The sequence below is a fragment of the Harmonia axyridis genome, chromosome 7 (genome assembly GCF_914767665.1).
Source record: "Harmonia axyridis chromosome 7, icHarAxyr1.1, whole genome shotgun sequence".
NCBI classification, from domain to species: domain Eukaryota; kingdom Metazoa; phylum Arthropoda; class Insecta; order Coleoptera; family Coccinellidae; genus Harmonia; species Harmonia axyridis.
The window spans coordinates 25,241,464-25,260,860 of record NC_059507.1 but is presented as its reverse complement, the minus strand read 5'-3'; the positions used below and the strand labels follow the sequence as shown (position 1 = coordinate 25,260,860).

The 19,397-nt window shown below is 35.5% G+C and overlaps 1 protein-coding gene across 7 annotated transcripts; it reads left to right on the top strand.

Moving 5' to 3' along the window:
- Positions 1-1,584: 1,584 nt before the first annotated feature.
- On the top strand, positions 1,585-17,732 carry LOC123684417 (myosin-10-like). Of its 7 annotated transcripts, none has more exons than XM_045623674.1 (11): positions 1,586-1,785; positions 9,156-9,244; positions 9,316-10,488; positions 10,547-10,713; positions 10,765-10,896; positions 11,157-11,386; positions 11,442-11,578; positions 11,681-11,790; positions 13,041-13,389; positions 16,581-16,821; positions 17,260-17,520. In XM_045623674.1, the coding sequence occupies exons 1-11, from the start codon at positions 1,749-1,751 to the stop codon at positions 17,457-17,459; spliced, it is 2,865 nt and encodes a 954-aa protein (XP_045479630.1). In that variant the 5' UTR covers positions 1,586-1,748; the 3' UTR covers positions 17,460-17,520. The 7 variants fall into 7 exon arrangements, with proteins under 7 accessions (XP_045479627.1, XP_045479630.1, XP_045479629.1 ...); XM_045623673.1 differs by having other exon boundaries at positions 16,581-17,119; XM_045623676.1 differs by lacking the exon at positions 17,260-17,520 and adding an exon at positions 17,609-17,732 and having other exon boundaries at positions 1,587-1,785; positions 16,581-16,810.
- Positions 17,733-19,397: the final 1,665 nt, after the last annotated feature.

Here is a 19,397-nt window from a genome sequence, read left to right as displayed (position 1 = left end):
AGTGATCTTATTTATTTTCAGACTCGTGATTCAGGTCGACGATTTATTTTAAATGTCCCTTCTGGAGACTTGCAATCATCCGGCTCTTTGAGGATTCTTGATCTACAGTCGAAACCTGTGGTTAATTCTTTTTTTTTTTGATAATATGAGGCAAGAAAATACCTTTCAAATGAGGAAACACTTGTCACTCTCACTTCATAGAAAATCAAAAGTCATTCGGAAAATTTATCGTAAATATACAGGGTGTCTCGTAAAGACCACGTCAAACCGATGGAGAATGTAGATCAAAGGATAACCCACCTACTATGACAAAATTCCCTTTATAAAATACTTTTATAATGGGAATTTTGTCATAGCAGGTGGGTTATCCTTTGATCTACATTCTCCCTCGGTTTGACGTGGTCTTTACGGGACACCCTGTAGAAAAAGTTGGTATCTCGAATGCCGCGAGTCAAGTTCGATAATTGTATAAATCGAATAAGGCTTTGCAAAATATTGTTTTTCTATTAATTTCAAAATTTCGAATTCGATCGATATAGAATTTTGCACATTGCTTCATTGAATTATTACTAATCCATGAAAATAAGGATTGATCAGGGAAATGCATTGAATATTTCCAGGGCTGGCGCGAGCAATTTTGGCGCCTGAAGCAAAGAATTTCTTGGCGCCCCTGCTGAAAAAGAATCAATATGCGTATGATCGATGAAAGATTACCTATCACTCCACAAGATACAAAGGGTGGTAAGGCATGCAAAGCTTCGAAAATTAAATGGGATTAAAAACATTTGTTCCGCTGAAAAGATTTAGCATTTATCAGTAACTAGTTTCGAATACAGAATCGTAGGAATTTTCCATATGTTGAATGCGTAAACAACTTCCTCGTAATTCGGAGTGTTGTTTTTCGTCTTTGTGAAATACATTCCATCCCTCATTCAATTCGGGTAATAGGCAATGATGCTTATATTGGTTGAGTTGCCATGTGTTATTTATTGAACAGGTGGCTTAGTAAAGACGGTTTAGAGTTTTCTATTGCAGGGAATGTTGATAAACGCAGCAAAGAGGACCAACCTTATGTTGTTTATAAGAATCAAGACTATATTTTTTCAGAAATATTAAAGGGCGGCCACAAACTGGGCTAAATTGGCGCCCCTCGAAAAGAGGCACCTGAAACAGTCGCTTCACTGTTTCACCCCTAACGCCGGCACTGAATATTGCATCTGAATATTATTGTGGCGATATTTATGAGGACTGACAAAATTTGATGCTAATAGGAGTATTTCCACATATTATATTGCCCACCTATCCTGTGTCAACAGATCAAATCGCTACTAATGATTATATTTTCGTCATGAATAAGAAGAAATATTTTATCGTCGAAAAGACAACAATATTTTCAGAATCCCTCGATTATCCTTTGCATTTAAGTAGGTTCATCTCAAACGAAATTATTTCTGAAAATATAAAATTGAGGAAATTGAATTTTATTGTCAATCAAGTGTCATATAAAAATCTGTGTTGGAATTCATAGACAAAAAAAGCAAATTGAACAATTTGCACTTTGAATTATCCAAGCAGCTTGACTTCATCTGTCTATAAAAACACCGAATCAAATCATCGGTAGATGGAAGTTTATCGCAAAATCATTTGTTTATAAAGTTTGAGCCAATATTTGTTTATAATTAGAAATTTGTGTTCACAAATAGTAAATTCGTCCGGAATATGTGAAGTGCTATCAAATTCATTCAGTTATGTCGACATCTGATTACGATTTGAATGTAAACAAATGTAAGTAGAAAAATATTCACGATAAATTTTGCGAATTTGATGATGTGTTATATGAACCTGATTTTGTTGGTAAATGACAGAGTTTCCTATCCCAAGAGGCGTAACTGCCAATATAGTGCAGTAGACAGGGGCTCTCATGCTAAGAAGGCTACCGGACACTTGCCTGCAAATCTCGATATGTACAGATTCTGTTTGATCAATTAGTTATTTATCGTCAAAAAAAGATGACACAAATATCAAATTCAAAAACTATACTTTGTAATTAGAAATTTTCCGTAAAGAATAATAATGTTTATTTCAGAGAATGTCACAAATAAATAATAATATATAATTATGCTGAACATACTTTCAACGAATCAATGTCAAAAGCAAAAAATTTTTTGACACATGATACCCTATCTCCTGTCGTGGAAAAAAATCTATCCAAATAATCGTTGACATAATAGGGCTTCAGAGTTATTAGCATCTCTTTCAAATTCTTTTTGAGAATGTCAACACTTGTACGCTTCTTGTGAGCATACATTCAATGAAATAATGTTAAGAGCAAAACATTTTTTGACACATGATATCCATCTATCCAAATAATCGTTAATATAATAGGGCTTCAGAGTTATAAGCATCTCTTTCAAATTATTTTTGAAAATTTCAACACTTGTACGATTCTAAAAATCCCCAGGGAGTCTATTATTGAACATTCTAATACATGCAGCAAGATGGATGTTTCTCGATGACAGTGAGTCTATGTATACGGTAAATATGTTGTTTTTTTAAGTCCTCTACAAGATTCCCTGTAAGCAAGACCAAAGATAATTCTGATAACTCTCTTCTGAATGTGGAATATTTCTTGTGTGGTGGAACATGCATCATAGAATATCAAACCCAATGGTTATTGGTGTATCTATTAGCTGTTGCAGCGTTCTGAAAGGAATAACTTTTGCCTTGTCAGTATTCAAAAGCTATCCATTCCTCTGGAACCAGACCCTAATCCTATAAAACAGCAACGAACTGGTTCTGAGTAGTTGGGATCATCTGAGCCTAGTACTAGCATGTTCGTGTCATCTGCATAATTTTTAAGTAGCTAATCAGCCAGATTGCTTCCTGTGGGTGTTTCATCTTTGTCTCTATTCATGTTTTCATTTTCTGGTGTGTCGTTCTTGCTCAGGTCCCTAGAGTTCTCCTGTAGTAATTTTTCAGCATCTTTTGTGTATAACAGAGAACCTCTTCCATTGTTGAATGGTCTTCCCAAGCTCACTCAAGGATACCAGTTACATCGTTCATAAAAAACAAGCAGGATGGGACCCATAATGGTTCCCATGAGGGGTTCTCTTGGATGTCAGATTTTTGACTTAGTACCGTCTTGTTTTAGGACTGTTCTTTGTCTCCTGCTATCTAAATAGGACTTGGACCAATCAAATTCAATGCCTCTCACTCCATAGTTCTCAAGCTTAATCAATATGTATTCGTGTCTAAGACAATCGAATGCCTTAGACAGATCCAAGAATACACCCACTAGAATTTCGTTCTTTTCAAATGACTTAATTATTTTTTCGGTGAACTGAAGTAGGTATGACATTTGTCACTGATTTTCCTTCTATGTAACCATGTTGGTTTTTACTCAGTATGTTACACTCGTTCAAAAAGTTGACCAACCTATCACACATGACCATTTCAAATATTTTAGAGAAAGATGATAAGATGCTAATGGGTCTGTAATTTCCAAATGAACTGCAATCCCCTTGTTTATATAAGGGCATTATTGCGGATAATTCTAATATTATTATTATGTAACTTTTTTGGTCGACAGAACTTCTAGAAGACTTCACGATATTACGTAGGAATCATAATCGAAAGTAACCCAAGGAGATGCATGTTATCGAAGGTGCCTACTATCTCGTTTGTTTGTCATCTTGGGTTGAGTTATGCGGTTATGGTACTGATGATCCCTAACAAGGGTTAAACCGGTATATCGCTACTCTTCCTTGATGACATGCATTCTCCTTGGGTTACTTCCGATTATGATTCCTACGTAATATCGTGAAGTGTTCTGTTTGGCAATGGTTATGTTGATGGCATTTTGCGGATACATTAACTAGATAGATAATTAATATCGTATGATATTATTACATACTTGAAATTGTACTTCTTTCTCTTTTCTTCTTGTATTTTCTGTAATAATTATATTTCCAAATGCTCTTACAGCAAGGCAAATGAAGATAACACCCCAACGTTTTTCCTTTTTTCGGCCAATTTTGACGTGGGTGGGTCCGAAATAGACCCAACATTGGTGAAAGGTTTCACGTGTTTATGCAACCTTACTTCTGAAATCTTTTTACAAGATCTTTTTCCTATCAGGTTATCAAGATAAATTGTAACACATATTAAAACAACTTTAGTAATGACCCATTGAATTTATAGTAAAGTAATTTAATTATTCTTACTGACTTTTATGCTTCTTTGAAGTCATCATCTTGTTGATTTATTATTATTATTTTGTTATGCTATGGCTCTACCAAATAGATATTCTTCCAAATATTTGGATGTTTTGCGGGTGAGCTGATTTGATTTAAGTTAATGGCTCATGTTCGAGAATATTTTTCTGTTCTTTGTCCCTTAGTTCAATTATAATAACAATAATAATATGTATTGAGATTCGATGGCGTTACTATAAAAAAAATTTGGATGCTGGCAATGCCCTTTCGTGTTTCCTCGATTTCAGTTAGGGGGAGGTGCGATATGGCGGATTCCACCTGAGTTATGATAGATTCGGTCGGCAGTCTGTGTGGGGTGATACAGAAATTGAATCCTTTAGATAGAAGCTCTGGAGTGGTTTGATCGATGGGGGTACCGGAGAGATTGTTTATTAGGACAGGGGGATTGAATGTTTGTTTGGGTGAGGCTTTGTTTTGGAGAAGGGAAAACAGTTTTTTTCTTCTGGGTGTTGGTCTTTTTTGCACTTATATGGTCTGCCTGAAATTCTAGGATAAGTGTCCCAGATAATAGGATGTATGTTAGCAAGCGATAAAATTCCAAAATGATGATAAAGTGACGAGTTGGTTGTATCGAGATTTCGTCTGATGTTATTATTATTATTATTATTACATATAAATGAAGGCTGAGGTCTAAGTGTAAGCCTAAAAACTAAAGAAATCAATAAGCTGACTGAATGCATGCTGAGAAAAAAAAAACAATTAATATATGCATAGAAACAAATTAACCAAATAAGAAACTGTCTATTTTGTTTTTAAAACTATTCACTGAGTCAGAATTCACTACATCACTAGGTAAGCCATTCCATGTCTCGAACATACGGTTGAACAAAAAATATTGTCTCTGTCTTGTGGATGGTTTTTCGGATTAAGGCATGACTGGACTCAGTGAGGATGTTCAGGGTTGAAGGTGAACCGTCTTGGTTTTAATTAAAAATTTATGAGAATGATCTAGGGAATGTTATGTCACAGAGACGTTTGGATCTGCAAATTAGGAGGGGAAAATAAATTCTGGAAGATTTCAAAATATCTTCTCCGCACAGGCGTGAAATGTGTTCGGATAGGTTTCCGCGGTAGGAAATATTTGTGGGTTCCGGATTGGACCGCGTCTGATATTTTGTCGTGTTCGACAATATTCTCGCAGGTGTGGATATCGTCCGTCTTGCGAGGTGACAGCCTGTATCTCGAAAATGGTGCATTTTAGTGGGTAAGTTAATAGAATTTTTTTTCATATTTTTGGTCGTCCTGAAGTTATGCGCATATATTATGAAACACCCCATATTGGTTACGAAAAAAATTATAATGTTGATGTACAGCGTGATCTACAATATTCATGAAAAAAGAAAAGTCCAAAATTTTCCTACTCCGGATCTGATTAATTCGATTGCTGTCATATTGATGGAAGGAGATAGTTGAGGGTGACTAGACTAGACAAAATTTGAAAATATTCGTTCGATCAAAAAGAGTTATTGAACTGTAAAATTCCACTCATAAGATGAACATCACGCTGTATATCCCAAACGAAGGCACTCAGGCGATTGAAACCCCTTGATACGAATCCTCCAGGATGATCTTCCTGCAAACGGTATCCGTTTGACACATTCTTCCTGGGACACATTGTATTACAGGTTCTTCGAATAAATTCTATAATATCAACTTTTCAGTCGCCTCATTGAAATCTATAAAGTGATTGGAAAAACCAGTTGTTGACTCATTTTGAAGAATTGCTTTTTTGAATTGAAGAACATGGAAAATCAATTCTTTAGAATGGGTCAACAACTGGTTTTTCCAATTACTGTATCACTTCCAATCACTTCATAGATTTCATTAAGACAAAAATTTTACACAAAGGTGTTAAAGAGACCTCTTGGAGTTTTTGGAAATATCCTCAGTTCGCAAACAAAATCTCCCAATTGAAAACGATCAATTAAATTTCCGCTTCTCCACTTTTAACAGCTGTCACCCAGTAATCCTCAGGGTCCTACAATAGTGCGTTAGGCTTCCATAGCTGCCAAACCAGACGTTTTAGGAATTTAGTTGAAAAGCATCCCCTTTGTACATTCAATTCTGCATCTATGGAAATTATTTTCTGATATACAGGGTGTTCCCAAATAAAATTACAACAAAAAATTAACAAATGAGTGATTTTTTGAATGGAACACTGTGTTCAGCATCATGAAAAAAATACAGGGAGTTACATTTGAAAAACTCGAGAAAAAACATTTTGAAATTCTTCATATTTGGACATCCTGTTGATCATTTTCGAACGATGACTAGGCAAATTCTGATCAAATTTATATTTCTATCGCTTCTGGAAATCGGTGAAGGGCTTTTACCGAACTACTGTTTCGTCGAAATTTTGCAGTTTTTTCTGAATCCGTACCGTTGGAGAAATATCCGTAATATTTTGCATCATGATAGAGGTATTGAAGAGCATTGAAAATATGCAAGAATATAAGCGGTGTTCCATTTAAGAAATCACTCATTTGTTGAATAATTTTGTTTGGGAACACCTGTATTTCAGAAAATAATTTCCAGAGATGCAGAATCGAAAATACAAAGGGAATGCCTTTCAACTAAATTTCTAAAACGTCTGGTTTGGCAGATGTGGAAGCCTAACACACTATATTGCAGGACCCTGTGTATGTACTTGTGTATATTATTTTATATTCAGTTTTGAGAATGGTATGGAACCCAATGCATGTCGACAAGATTTTATATATCTTATTGAAAATTGTGAAACGTGTCTTATTTATTTTCTTTCATTAATATTAAAATTATGTTTTACCAAGTTATATGCGAGGAATCAATTTCGATTATCGCCAAAAAATTCAAATTCGAATTTTAAAATAGAAAAGTGATTCGGAATGGACAGAAATGTAATAATAAGGACACTCTCAGCTTTCCCCACTAAAATTTAATTTCAACGTATCCTTGTACCGTGGAGACATAAAGCTCATCACGTAACAAAGAGGCTCCCGGAAATTGAAAGCTATAAATCTGCGTGATAGAAACTGAAGTACCAGATTATATCTGCCATCTTGAGAGAGAAATACTGGTGATGTGCATTCTGCCGAGAAGACGTTAATTCGGGTTTATTGAGTCCCTGTCACGATTCAATTTTCGTCGGTTGGGCTCAATTCGAGTCCTAAACTCCTTAACCAATAAGCAAAATGGAAATCTTTCTGAAGGATTTATTCATAAATAGATCATCGATCACTTTATATAAGAGTCCTGACACGTCATAAAATTACAATATGATAAAATAGAATGCAATAATCAATATGATCAAAACAACAACATCTATACATACAACAATACACAGTTTTTAATACAATTATTTTTACCTAAACACCAAACATATTCTTAATTAGATGATATACGGACAGGGGATACCTCAAATATGAGAAAAATAATTACGACCTTCGTTAATGGAATAAAAAGCATTTTTAATAATAATAATAAGTTTATTGGTTCAAAAACTACAAATAACTTAAGCTAGGAGACACTTTATTTTGGATATCAAAAGTAAAGGTATCTTTAATATAGATGATGGTTGCAGATTATACAGGTTGTCTCCTTAAAAAAGTCCAAAATTTCAAAGCGACATTCTATATGTGATTTTCAACAGAAAAATGTCATAATGCATGGTATAAATATAGACGGTAATTCTTCAATTCAATATTTTGTGCTTTTACGAAATATCTCAATTTTTTTTATAAAATCAATCACACTCCAGTCATCCTTGTAGCCACATCAAATTTCTACAAATCACATATCTAAAAAGAGCATGAAATTGGCTATGACATGAAAATTTTTTTTGCTAAAAAATTCCTTACTGCGGGCGTGGTAAGCAGATAAACATAACTATTCTTGGGCGAAATAGTGGGGGTTACTTTAAGCAAACCCTACACCTAAAACTGCAATTCCTAACTGTGTACAGCGGTCTGTGACTTCCGGGAAACAAAGATAAAACTAAAATTCGTTGTTTGGATGATTAAATTTTACATTTCACGAATTATAACTGATTTTTCTTTTGAGGAATCCATTAACCAATATAAATTTCAATTACAATTAATTCATTACAATTCTTGAAATGTCGAATTTAGTTATCGAAATATCGAATTTTAGTTGCTTTCTGTTTCTGTTTTCTGTCATAGACTACTCCTCACATTTCGAAATGGCGATTTTTCCTGAGTTCTTCCTCGATAACTCTTAAAGGATTCATTTTGGGTAACTCCCTCACTTTTTATACGTAAAATTGACTCAAATAATGAAAAATATATGTTCTAATTTGAAAATTTTGAGTTTAGTTGAATTTTATTTGTCAAAGTTCATAATTTTTTGATAAACACCCTGTACATTTTTCGTCCGAACTGCTAACAGTCTTATAACTACGGATTTGCAGAATTGGAAATGAAAAAGGTGTTTTGAAAAAAAAAATTCTGCAGAAATATTCAAAAAAGTGCGAGTCCCTCTCGCCATATTTTTTTTCATAAGAATCCCATTAACTCATGAACCGTTGAGTTCTCACCCATGGTATGGCGTATTACTGAAATTTTCATCAAAAAAGCTATCTAATGATGCAATAATATGATATACTAGGTGTTCCATTTGAAATAGGGAAGTAGTAGTCGGTTTCCGGCGATGTTTCCTATAAAACCGGAAGTTGTAGAGATCTGAAAATATTCTAGGAAAACAGATTATTGTCTAAAACCCCAACATGCAAATTTTCAGCAAAAAATTGTGATCAGTTTTCCATAAACTCCTAATAGGCCACCGCGGTGAATCACCCTGTATATCTAGCATTTCAAATTTCCTCTGATATAATTCTTTTTTTCATTTTATGAATAATTGAATCTTGATTTCAAATTTAATTTTCAGCTCCGATCGATTCAGAATCCGTGGATGCTAATTCCAAGCCCATGGAGCAGTCCGCTCTCATATATAGTGAAGAATATGTAGAGACTCAGGTGAGCATAATTATCATTCATGTTATTATCTATTAAAGATATTCAGAACATTTAAAATTTTTCGTCGGTAGCAAATTATTCATGATCATCCAATGAGCCCTCCAGTGGTTTCGGCCCCGAGGCCAGAATCTGCAAAAGGTTCCAGACCCAGCACGCCTAGACCAAAATCTCCCATTTCGAAAAAAGAATCAGAAATGACTTATGGAGAAACATGTCCGTTTTTACCTAACTACAATACCGAGTGTGATCTGGCAGCAACAACTGCGCCATCTGAATTACTACCTCAAATAGATTCCTCTACAACATGTTCGAAAACCGAAGAGAAACTTGCTGAAGAACCTGATGTGAAAAAAGAAACAGCGAAGGTGAAGAAAGGAATACCAGTGAAGGGAAGATTTTTGTCTGGAATTCCAAAGAAGAGCGAAACTATCCAAAGCAACTCCATTATTCCAGTGAAAATAACCAAACAATCGTCGAAACTCTCAATAAAACCTTCGAGGACGAGTTCATTCTGCAAATCTCAGCTTAGAACACCAAAAACGGTGACAAACAAACATACATTGGAAATGCAGTTCTTGAACAAACACAAAAAACTGATTCAATACAAGAAAGAATTATCGGAAAAGCAGAGACCGGTCATGGATTTATACCAGAATCTACTGGAGATCAAAAAACAATTAGCAGAATTCGGTAAGAGTGTTGAACTCGAAGAAATAAAGTTCGTTTCAATGGAGGAACCGAAAAAACATAGTGACCACCCTTGCGGAGATGTTCTCAATCAGGAGATTGTACAAAACATGAAAACTTCCATCGAAGATATTCCCAAACAATTGATGGGTGTTTGCCAGAACCTAGTTGGTCGACGGGCAGCTATCGTTGAGCTTCTAGAGAGTGTTTCTCAAGCAGACATCGAACCAACTGAGCTTACCGATAAGATTGAAACATTGAAGGATGAAGGTAAGGATCTGAAAAATTCCCTGGATCTTCTCATTGCGCAATCTGAAGAACGCATAACGGAATTAGTGAAAAACTGGTATACTCTCCTTGATAGCAAAAACCAAGAAACAAGTAATATGAAATTGGAAGAATACGAATCTCAAATTAGGCAGAAGGATGCCATGGTACAAGAGTCCAAACAAGTTATATTGGACTTACAGAAGAAATTAGAAGAGAAGAGAAATCTTCATGAAAAGACGATATGCGAATGCGAAATCACCATCAAGGAATACACAGAGAATATAAAGGTGAGTTTGATAATGCCCTATATTTGAAGCAATATGAAGTTTATTTTGCTTCTTTCAGAAATTGAACCATGAGCTAGAATGTGAGAGGAGAAGTATGACAGAAGTCAAGACAAGAAATGCAGGAAATGGGCAGACAATAAAAAATTTGCGTCAGAAATTGAACGAAACTGAATCGAAACTCAAAGATGTCGAAAGTAAAAATACTGATTTGTCTAAAAAACTTAAGTAAATAATAATGAAATATCAATTCACCAAAAATAATAACTATTTTTGTAGAACTAGCCAAGATCAACAACGACAAAAGGAAAATATATGGTTTAAAGAAAAAGAGGAGATGCAGAAGAATATAAAGGAACAGGACAAGCTTTTGAGCAAATTAACCGATGACAGGAACAGTTTTCAAACGAGGTGTTTATGTATTTTAACACTGAAGGCTCTGAATGAGGTTTTCACGCCTGCCTTGTTGTTGAACTTTTGTAGCCCCTTTTAAGTTAAACAATTATACTTGTATATTTTTAATGTTACTACGTCTTGGTAATAAATTTTGTGGATACATCTATTTTTGTTATATTAACCTAACTTTCCCCTAACATCTAGAGATGAGAGGTGAGCCGACGTCAACTCTAGATGTTAGGCGTGAACTGCTATGATAAAATCGTTTTTTACAGATTGGAGGTAACACAGAACAAAAAGAAAATCGATGAGGATACATTGAGGACCGAAATGGAGGAACTGAAATCAAAGTTGGAAAAAACTGAGAAAGATCTCGATAAAATTCGTAAAGAAAAAACTGAAGCTATTGAGAAGTACGAATCCTTGGAGGGGGAACTTCAAAGACTTGGACATGAACATGAAAAAAATATGGATACTATTTCAAAACAAATGGACTGGGGAAAATGTATGTTTTAATGTTGAATACAATCGAATTAAACTTACAAGTTACGATATTTTAGCGATACCTTGCCCTGATGCCCAAGCAGAACTTTACAGTGAACTCTTAGCTACCAAAGTCACCCTTCGGGAACAGGAAGAGAAAATTAAAGCGTACGAAAAGGAAAACGCGAGGTGGGCTGCTGAACGTTCAGACTTGGTGAGATGAGAATATGCCTAAGTCTTGTCGAGTAAATTTGGCCAAACATTATAGATGAATGCTCATTTACTATGGTTAATGTTAAAACAGCCTTAATTTCAGCTTGACAGATTAGAAAATATTCACAATACCCCAGATATTAGAAGGCAGGAGGAGATTATAGTTAAATACAAGAATATGCTACAGGAAAATGAAATGAAACTGAATGACAAGTAAGTATTCAATCAAGTTCAATTTCGATTTAATCCGATTCGTGAGAGATAATTGATGAAATAATATTTATTACTTGGTATATAGGAATAATAGAGGGTTCACCCACCGGAAAAAGATAGATTTTGGAGGTAGTTTGTCGTCGAGTGTTTTCGGCTCGGAGAGAGAAACAAAAAATACCGAAAGAAAGCAAAAAGTTCGAACCAACTAAGAGAATATTCCTGTTGCGCGATTTTTGGGATTGCCTCGCTATAAACGTAAATTTCTGTACGAATTTTTTCATAAATAATCTACGTTTCCTTAAAAAATTACGCAAAAATGTTTGACGTTTCTCTTAAATCTGCGTTCCGCGATATCATATCATACATGGTAATTTTAGGCTGAATTCAGGCAAATTTATTCCCTATCACAAAATTTTTTGCACCTCAGGTTAACGAGATATTCTGGGTACTACTGCATTCATCCCATACCGGCAGAAGGTACTTGAAAAGTGCAAATCGAATATGAATGCGTTAGAGCGCCAATATGATCGGTGGAGAGAGGGTGCAACTGTGCAATTTGTTCAATTCTTCTTCAAAAACAATTTTTTCCTACAACTGCTATGAAAAGTAGCGTTTTCTGCATAGTTTACTCAATTGCAAAACTATGTATTGCGCATACGGTGGGAAATATTATTCGCCACGGCACTTTGCCCACACCTCCCTTGGTAGACCAATGAAATTGGGCTTTTGAGTCGTTTCTATGGAAACGCAATAAATTAGCACATACTGTCAACGAAGGTCATTTTGATTTGAATCAAGGCCATTACTTGAATTATTGAAATTTGTGCAGTTGTAGGAAAAGTATAGTGTGCAACATGTGAAGAAAGTCCTTTTCTCGCTCGTGTGTTTGCGGCACTCGCCTTTCAGGCTCGTGCCACAAACTTCCACACTCGCGAGAAAAGTTGGACTTTCCCCACTTGTTGCACAATATACTATTTTATTCATTTTCTCATATGTATTAGATGGTTGGGATGTTAGCAGAACTTATTTATGTTATTGTGTTGAGTGTATTGGCATTAACCTCCACTTTTATTGTATTTTATTAATAATAATGAATATTTGACTTAATTTCAATTCAAGCCAAGTTCCTTGAATATCAAATAAATCATGTATACTTTATGATACTTCACAAAAACAGCCGATCTTTCATTGAATCAGAGAATAATATTATTGGTGAAAAGGTATATATTTTCAATTATCTAATATTACAGATCTATTGAGGTAGCCAAACTCAGCGCTGAATTGAAACATCTTAAAATTCGCCAAGACGCATTGGAGGAGCAAAATCTCAATTGTCCCACAGACGAACTGAGGAAAATGGTAGCTGATGGCAGACAAAAACTCAGTGAGATAATGAAGAAGTCAATGGAAAATGAGCAGAAATTGGCATGCTATGAAAGTACTATTGAGAAGCAGCATAAACAAATGAATGAAATGGAGAACTTACTAAGAGTCAGAGATGGACTAATAGGGATGATCAAGGCTAAAAAAGATGAACTGCTTATGGAGAAGGAAAGCCTCACCAGATATTGCAAGGACGTTAGGAACATGTTGGCAGAGGTAATACGAAAAAATTCAAATTTTCTTGATATTTCAATAGAAATTTACATATTTTGCACATTATAACTCTCGTGTTGTTTTGGAAAATGACTGGTGTGAAAGTTAGTTGGGTAAGTTTTGTTGTTTGTATGAGTTATAGTTCTGGATTGGTTTTCCATTGGTGTTATGAAGGCTATAGGTAGATCCTGACTTAGTTGCTTGAATGACAGGTTCGTCATTGTCTTCAAGTCGAGAAATAATCAAAAATGAACATATTAGGAATCCGCAAACATAAAATTCATTGTTCTCCATCATTCATAATAAAAGAAGCATAATCTTAAAGTTAACTCTACTTTAGATCAAGCGACCTCAAATTATATTTTTTACTGTGAATTTCGACTGTTCGCTCGCACCGAAAAAACGAATTGACCTAGGCAGGGGGATCTTAAAGGCTACGTAATGGCATAGAATTCAACTAGATGGCATTGCTCATGAGCTCTTAATCGAAAGGGATCATCTTACCTGAAGAGATCAACTCGTACATCTTGCCCCTAACAAATGAAAAATATAAAAAAAAATTCAGTTTCTCAATATTGAGAAACTTTCAAGCAATGGTTGATTACATGATTAGTATTTTTGGTTCTGCTAGCTGAACGTTGAGATAGCAGAAGTCGCGATTTCTCAGACAATAGAGAGGAAGAAAATTTTTAATAGGATAATAAATCAGCCTAAAATTATGGCCCAGAATAAATTGAAGTTCCAAAATGGTCCTGGAGCTAAGTTCTCTTCCCTAATATCTTTGAATATTCCCAAAAGCAAGGTATCTCTAGAAAAGATGTACGATGTACAATATGAAATAATCAGATACAGAATTCTTTGAACATGAGTTTTTGAGGTACTAGATACAGGGAAGTTTTCGAAATTGGATTTGAAATACAAAATGAAAATACTTATCGTTTTTTCAATTTTCAGATTCAGAATTAATCGATTCGATTCATGATTATCAATATTTTGAAGTTTTTTTTTACTTTTGTGATTATTTCTTCCCTGTAAATTCAATAATTGAACATATGCGACCATGGTCTCATATAACAATATTACCTATATGAATCAAACTAATAATGATTGAATTGATCGGGAATGCAAAGATTCGTAAAATTCTCTTTTAAATAGAGGTCATAAAAAAACTATTGTTTTATGTGTAAATATTTCAGATTTATAGATAAATTTGAAACTTTCTGTCGCTTTAATTGGTCAAAGAAATTCCAGTTACATTTTTTCACGTAATGGAATACCCGTTGATGAAATATTTCCAACTGAAATTTACACCATCTGTTTTAATGAGATACCCTTCGTAGATTCACCGTTTGTCGTTGTTATCAGCCGACAGCCAACAAAGGAATTTTGTGATTTTATTATGTTTGAGTAGATTCTCTAAAATCACGCAGAACCTCAATGAAAATGAATTGATTCATGGGGACAGTCTAGGCATCCCAATTCCCAACCGTCTCGTTAATTTCGTTTCACCGTCTCTGAAACTGATACTCAAAATATTTCTTAAGCTACCAAAATCTACCAACAGATTTGTGCGTAAAAATTTTTTTATAGAAATGCGGGAAAACTACTAAATTCACACTGGTGATCATGAGCGTAACGAGGGGGTTATTGGGAACATAAATCCCCATCGATTAGAAGAAATAAAAAAAATTCTGGGTAACAAAAAAAAAACTTCAATTTGCTATTGAAAGCCGCCTTTTAGCGGACAGTCAACACGGTTTCCTACTAGGTCGTTCAGTCATCTCACCAACCTTCTCGTGTGAGTTAATTTCTGGTCAAAGTCCTTGGATATATCCCATCCAGCTGACGTAATCTATTTCGATTTTTCACGACCATTTGGGATTCATGGCCGTCTACTTTGTTGGATCGAAGCATTTCTTACTGATATAGGCATCCAAGTTCGAGTTGGCAAAGCTTTGCCTTCACCGAGGCCAGTTTTAAACGGCGTTCCACAAGGTTCCGTATTGGGACCTCTTCTTTTTTTCCTGAATATATCCAATTGAACTAAGATCCTCAAATTGTTCTCAATTTGCCGATGACACGAAATTGTTCGAAAACCCTATTACCGCCGCTGTAGAACTTCAGGAGGACCTGGAAGCGCTGAGCCGTTGGTGCCGGGAGTGGCAGTTGCTCCTCAACAAGGAGAAATGTCGTTTTTTACACCTAGGTTACCTCAATCCCCGTCATAATTTATCTGAACAATATCTCCATCAAAACCTGTAGCAGTCATTGTGCTGATGAGAGCCTTCAACATGTGCTGCCCTGTTTAAGACGTATATCCGGCCTATCCTGGAGTTTGCTGGCCCTGTATGGTGTCTCGTGCTGAATAGGGATTTGGACTTGTAAGAGGGTGTCCAGCGCAGAGCGACGCGCCTGCCATATGGGTTTTTGCGACCAAGCTATGAAGAAAGACTATCTCTCATGAATTTACGACAGTTTACACAGGAGTATTCGAGGTGATCTAATCACAACCTACCGTGCTTTTCACAATCTCTTTGGTGCTGACATAAGCGGCCTTTTCACACTGAACTCCGACGGTCGTCTTCGAGGTTATGGATATAAACTGTGGAAGGAGAATTTTAGATAATCGCAGAGGCAGAATTTCATCTCCAAACGTGTTTTTGGTGCGTGAAACAGTTTGCCGTCGGCAGTTGTGAACTCGGTGTCGGTTAATGCCTTCAAAAACAATTATGACAATTTGGGTCATCACGTACAGCAGGGTCATTCGTGATGGTGGAATTTTTTTCTCACTTTGATTCAGTCTGTATTTTTCTTCTCATTTTCATAATTTTTGCCTAGAATGTATATGTTAATTTTTTTTGAGTTTTATAGGCTTTGCTTCAACTCTTCATCCTTTGAAAATAAATAATAATAATAAAAACAGTACTTTATTGCATATGCAATTGGCCATCCACCAAAAATAAATAAGTAAATATCTTGTTTTGTAGAATGCGACTGATTTTGTCAGTGGCACCTTTGATAAGCGATAAGCTTTCAAGTCTTTCGGTATTATCACCCTCGAGCCCTTTTAATCTTACCAACTATAATTATATGAATCATTTCCAAGAATTGACAACAACGAATTAAGAAAGTGATAGAATTTATAAACTGTTTCATAGTTCCTCGAACATTCAGAATTATTTCAATTTTTTCAGACACGTGAGGATTTAAAAGTAAAATCCGAGGTCATTAGAGATCTTCAAGATAAGCTAGAGAAAAAGGAGAAAACCGTAGTAGTCCTAGAAAAAAAAATCAGAGAACTGGAAGAGAACCTGGCATACACTAACGAAAAACGATTCAAGCTTCAAGACACAATAGGTACTATGGAAAAAGAGCTCCAATCTACCAAGGCGCATGTCAACCAAATGGCCGAGTTACAATCACGGTATGATCTCGGTATGACAAATTCAAAAAACAATATTTTGAAAGAAATGTCTTCGCAAAACCCTACTTTTGAGAGTTTAACCTTTCATCAGCCGAATGGCGAGTTCAATCTCGATCTTCCAATCCGGGAAATGGATTGCATCAGACGACGACTTTACAAACTTAGCAATTTTCAATTACCAGTCGCATTGAGTGACGAGAAATCGCGAGACAAAACTAATTCCTGCAATGTATTGCATTCAACTCAAAGTCTGTATACCTTCTCCAACAAGAATACGTACCAGAAAATGATCGAGCTTGAATCAAAAAGGTATGAGATTCTTCAAAAACAAACAGACGAGTCCTATGAAAACTTGAGCTGCCTTTTAAGGCTTTCCATACCATCTGAAAGTCCTGTTAAGGACAAATATAACGTTGTAACAGAATCTGATGCAACCTCTTTGGTTACAGGAAACAACTTGTTGGGCGAATTTGACAATCCCGTAAAAGTCAGTAATTTTAAGAAATTTGGCCTGAATCCGAAACTACATTTCAACAAAATTTATTTGTCACATTTGTCGGAAACTTACAAAGACCTCAATGACTCTTTAACAATAATCAAGAATACTTTGACAGAAGTTGATGAAATGAAAAACTCTCGAGAAAAATGATCAACTCATTGTATAGCTGTTTAATGATAATTGTTAAATTTCAATAAAGTGATCGACTGAACCAAATGTTTGATTGATGAGTAGAGTTTTGTCGAATTTAAATTTGTGTATGATAGCCCATATTCATTACTTTTTCTTTTGTATTCCAGTACCAGATTTAAATTCGTCAAACCCTTCTGATGGTCCTGTGAAAATTAAAATTATGTTGGGTTAGTGATTTTTGTGAAATATATTATGTAGGTTGAATTACAGTAATAAATAAATTACAATTTTTGTATAGCCATTATTGTTAGCCAAATATTTCAAATTTAAAAACAGCAATGTTCATAAAATCATTTATTATTCATATTCCTTTATAAAATTTATCGAATCACTGAAGAAGCGATTAAGGAAAGAAATATTTCGAGAAATGCAATAAACTGGTGTGTTAGGAGCAATTGATTGTTAGTTTATCTATGCACTTTTTACGCCCCTTGAGACCACATAACCATTTGCATGTGGCGATCCAACCTCCTGTTTATCTGAAAACTTTTCTCCGGTGCCAACTACAATGGGGTTCATCAACCATTTCATCCACGTTTCACAGTTTTTTTTAGTGGCGTTTATTCATAAAACATAAAAATTTTAAAAGATAGGTACGATGTACGATTTCTATGAAAGTCACTTCATAGAATTAAATACAATTTTGAAATTAACTCAAATGTTTCATCAGTCTCGTCAAGGACAGCTCTCGCTTTATGATCACTTCGTTCACTTGCCTAAGTCACTGTCACTGGTAAAAAAATTTAATTTTGTGAACCTTGAACTTCTTTCTCTTTTGAAGTCAGGCTATTAGCCTTTTACTGCTCCATCTCAATATAATTCACCTATGGTGAGCTATTTTGATCTGCTCTAGCAGGTGGCAATATGCTACTCGGAAGGTTTGTGTAATAAATACACAATCTCTGTACCAGTAAGGGTTTGGCTTTAACACAAACTTCCTAGGGAAGTGCCATCTTCGGTCGTTTGTGTTTTCATCATAGTCGCAAGCCTTCCTTTTACGAGGGTTTGCGTGATTTTTCATTTTAATGAAGGTCTTCACACTCAGATCTTTTAGATGGTCGTCTCGGAATGGTAGAAAACCATGGTGCATTTACGGCTCGTCTAAAGGTCGTATTCTGCCCGAGTTGAAGTCTCTGCAGATGCGTCTTTGCGGAGTATCCCAAGCTGGGCGTGCGTAAGACATGACCAGCCGAATGGTGAACCTATACATAGAGAAGAAGCTTGTTGGAAAGAGACATTTTGCTGCTTTTGCAAAGTAGGGGTTGCAACACTGACGCTGTTGCCGTTCCCTTGGTCACAGATGATGTGACGTGTTGATTCCAAGTGAGCTTCTTGTCAAGTATCACTCCCAGATACTCGTTTTTCCATTCGATCCTCCTACCGAACATTACGACGTGTCCTTGGGGTTCTTTTTTGTTTCTAGTGAAAAAAACGTCTTCGCTCTTCTCAGGGTTTACTTCAATTATCCATCGAACAGACCACGATTGAAGTCTGTAGATGGCTTCTTGTTGGTATTTCGTTGCCATTTTGGGACACCAAGAACTGGCAAGAATGATGGTGTCGTCAGCGTACAGTGCCATGGAGGTTTTCTCCGTTTTGGCATGTCGGATACATATATTGTGAATAATATTGGAGACAGCAGAGATCCTTGCGGAACTCCGGCTGAAAGAGACCTTTCTTCATTTCCCTGGACTACCAGGATTTATGAGCATTCAGCCCGTTTTAGTCCACACTATTACCATCGTCTTTCCAAAGAACACATAGGGGTGTGTTCTTGCTATTTCATCAGTTTTGTTCCGAATTCGGAATGTTTATTGAATTTTCGTTCAAATTCCGGAGTTTGAATTTCTTGAGGACATTGTTAGATTCCCTACAGACGGAATGATAAAATAAGAA